This window comes from Tasmannia lanceolata, unplaced genomic scaffold (assembly GCF_043159265.1).
Source record: "Tasmannia lanceolata isolate RefF3 unplaced genomic scaffold, GAP_Taslan_0.1 ptg000016l, whole genome shotgun sequence".
Classification (NCBI taxonomy): domain Eukaryota; kingdom Viridiplantae; phylum Streptophyta; class Magnoliopsida; order Canellales; family Winteraceae; genus Tasmannia; species Tasmannia lanceolata.
The window spans coordinates 10,580,207-10,582,894 of NW_027518693.1; the positions used below are offsets into that span (position 1 = coordinate 10,580,207).

The 2,688-nt window shown below is 45.2% G+C and overlaps 1 protein-coding gene across 1 annotated transcript; it reads left to right on the plus strand.

Annotated features, from left to right (window-relative positions):
- The first annotated feature begins 640 nt into the window (after positions 1 to 640).
- On the plus strand, positions 641 to 2,104 carry LOC143848448 (E3 ubiquitin-protein ligase ATL6-like). The gene has a single exon (XM_077357396.1). It carries the CDS (start codon positions 773 to 775, stop codon positions 1,961 to 1,963), a length of 1,191 nt encoding a protein of 396 aa, XP_077213511.1. The 5' UTR covers positions 641 to 772; the 3' UTR covers positions 1,964 to 2,104.
- Positions 2,105 to 2,688: the final 584 nt, after the last annotated feature.

The window sequence follows — 2,688 nt, forward strand, 5'->3', positions numbered from 1 at the left end:
CTTCAACATGAAAAAACCCGACCCGACCCGACCCGAGATTTATCATGGGTAGGGCCGGGTTTGGGAATCGTGGGTTTTCCGAAAAAAAAAACCTGACCCGACCCGACCCAAGATATTTCTCGGGTAGGGTTGGGTTCTCCAAAACCCGACCTGCCTGACCCGAGTTGCAGCCCTACAATAAATGCATTTTCTCTATATTTAAAAAATTATTATCGAGGGCTGGAAATCTCTCCATTTGTCTTGGTGTAAGTGCCGAGGTCATTTCTATCTATAATCTATGGTATATATAGGCATGTTTCCTTCTATTGTCATTTGCTGTCTTTCGAAGAAAATTTTTTATTTGAAAAACTTTTAAACGTAGATTTTTTTACCCCTCATTCATTAGCATGGGTGTGCCGTGTGCCATCATTTTACAACACATGTTTTTAATCCGGTGAGGCCCAATATTTTACACTCAGGCATAGCATGCGTTGGGCCCACTATTTTACATCTCATGTTTTGATACGGTAGCGCCCAACATCTTCACCCAACACGCGCGGGGAGCAAACGCCACGTGTCAAAATAGAGATGTTCTATGCTGACATCAGCCCATAGGTAACGAGTTAAGTCAAACATGGAGGTTTTTCAAAAGTCTTGACGCCCCCACGGCACTGACGGTTTCCTTTTATATCTGTTTGATTCACCTTCCTGTACAAAGCACTGGCTACCAAATTTCCAAAAAAAGGAAAAAAATAATAATTTGACAGCAGTTTGGGAAATTAGGGCAATTCAGATGACGAAGGAGAAGATAATCAATCACAGCCGTCCGATCCTTCATATCCACCTCCTCATCTACCTACTGCTAGCGTCCCTCACCTTCGCTCAATCTGACCAGCCACCGGAGAGTCCGTACATGCAGTTCAGTCCGTCAATAGCTATAATCGTTGTAGTCTTGATCAGTGTCTTCTTCTTTATAGGATTCTTCTCGATTTACCTAAGCCGGCGCAGAGAGGGAAGCCTCCGTGGTGGTCGCAGTGTTCGCGCCGGTCTTCGATCTCGCCGGCTAGGGTTAGATCAGGCTGTGATTGATACTTTTCCGACTTTCAAGTACTCAGTTGTTAAGGGGCTAAAGTTAGGAAAGGGTACACTAGAGTGCGCCGTATGCTTGAGCGAGTTTGAAGATGAGGAGACACTTAGATTGCTCCCGAAATGTAGCCATGTTTTTCATCCTCATTGTATTGATGCTTGGCTTGGATCTCATACTACTTGTCCTGTTTGCCGATCTAATCTTGTACCAGGATCCGACACAGATCTGACGGTAGCTGCTGCATCAGACACATCTGGTCCAGACGAAACACTAGTGTTGGAAGGTGAGAATCATGATGATGATGAAGTTGTAATTACAGTGGATGAAGATTTCAATCAAGTTCCAGAGCCGGAAGTTATAGATCCTGCACAGATACAGAGACAAAACCTGCCGGCGAGATCTGGATCATCGAGGAGACCGTGGTTCGGTGGGAGATTTCCCCGGTCGCATTCGACCGGACACTCGCTTATACAGCCCGGAGAGAATGTGGAGAGGTTCACGCTCCGGTTGCCAGAGCATATAAGGAGGGAGATTGTGAAGGGGAAGCTCAAATGTACGTTTGAGAATGAAGGGGGAGTTTCAGATGGAAGTGTAAGGAGAGGGGGAGGGGAAGGGAGTAGCCGAGGACGGAGGATTAGAAGGTTCGATCGGAGATGGGAGTCGGACCGATGGGGTTTCTCCCGGGCACAGGGTTTTTTCTCCCGGACGTTTTCCATTAAATCGCCTAAGATATCGGCTGACGGGGAGCCGATTGCAACGACTCCGAAGACTTTATTTCAGTCCGTGAAGACACCTTTCGACTGCCTCGGCGCGAAACCTGAAGCAGCCGAGGGCGAGTCGTCGGCAGCTCACGACTCGGCTCCGGTTTCAACTGTTTCTCACCAACCGGCGTCATGAAAATTTGCGGTACTATGTTTTGATAATGACACGAACTCACCTTGTCGTTTGCTCTTAAACAGCTGTCGAATATCAAATATCCTAGAAGGTTCCATTTTTTCCTTTTTTGACAATATAGGAAATTAATCCCTACAAATGTATGTATGTATTGTGATCAAGATATTGAGAAAGTATTCAATTTATATGGTGGTGGGCCCTGGCACACTTAAGTATCAAAACTATTCAAAAATGGTATGCTAAATCTGGTAAAACACTAGTCAAAATGCTCATCTCAAGTCATTGGCACACCATACACACGGTATATGTAGGGCCCAATGGGGTTGGGCCTTTAGCTCACTGGTCAAGGCATTGGTTCTTTGACTAAGGTGGGCGGTTCAATCCCAGCTTACCTACCAAAGAAATCTGTAGAGCCCAATCTTGAATTACAGTACTGGTCTCCTACCTAGCCGATGATAAATAAGGTTTGATTATAGAAAGGGATGATACAATCAAAATAGTGAGATTCAAGTTTGATCATCAAGGCATTGTATCCTTGTTAGGAAATCCTAATTGATTTGTAATCTATTTAGCCTGCTGTCAGGACTGCCGGGTAATAAAATAAACAGGCTCTTACATATGGGTTTTGGCGGCGATTTGGACCGTCGTCTAATATAACCTGTGTTCATGACTGCCGGAGAAAGGTATGTCAACGTTTTTTTTAACGGCGGCACCTTGAGCGCCAATAA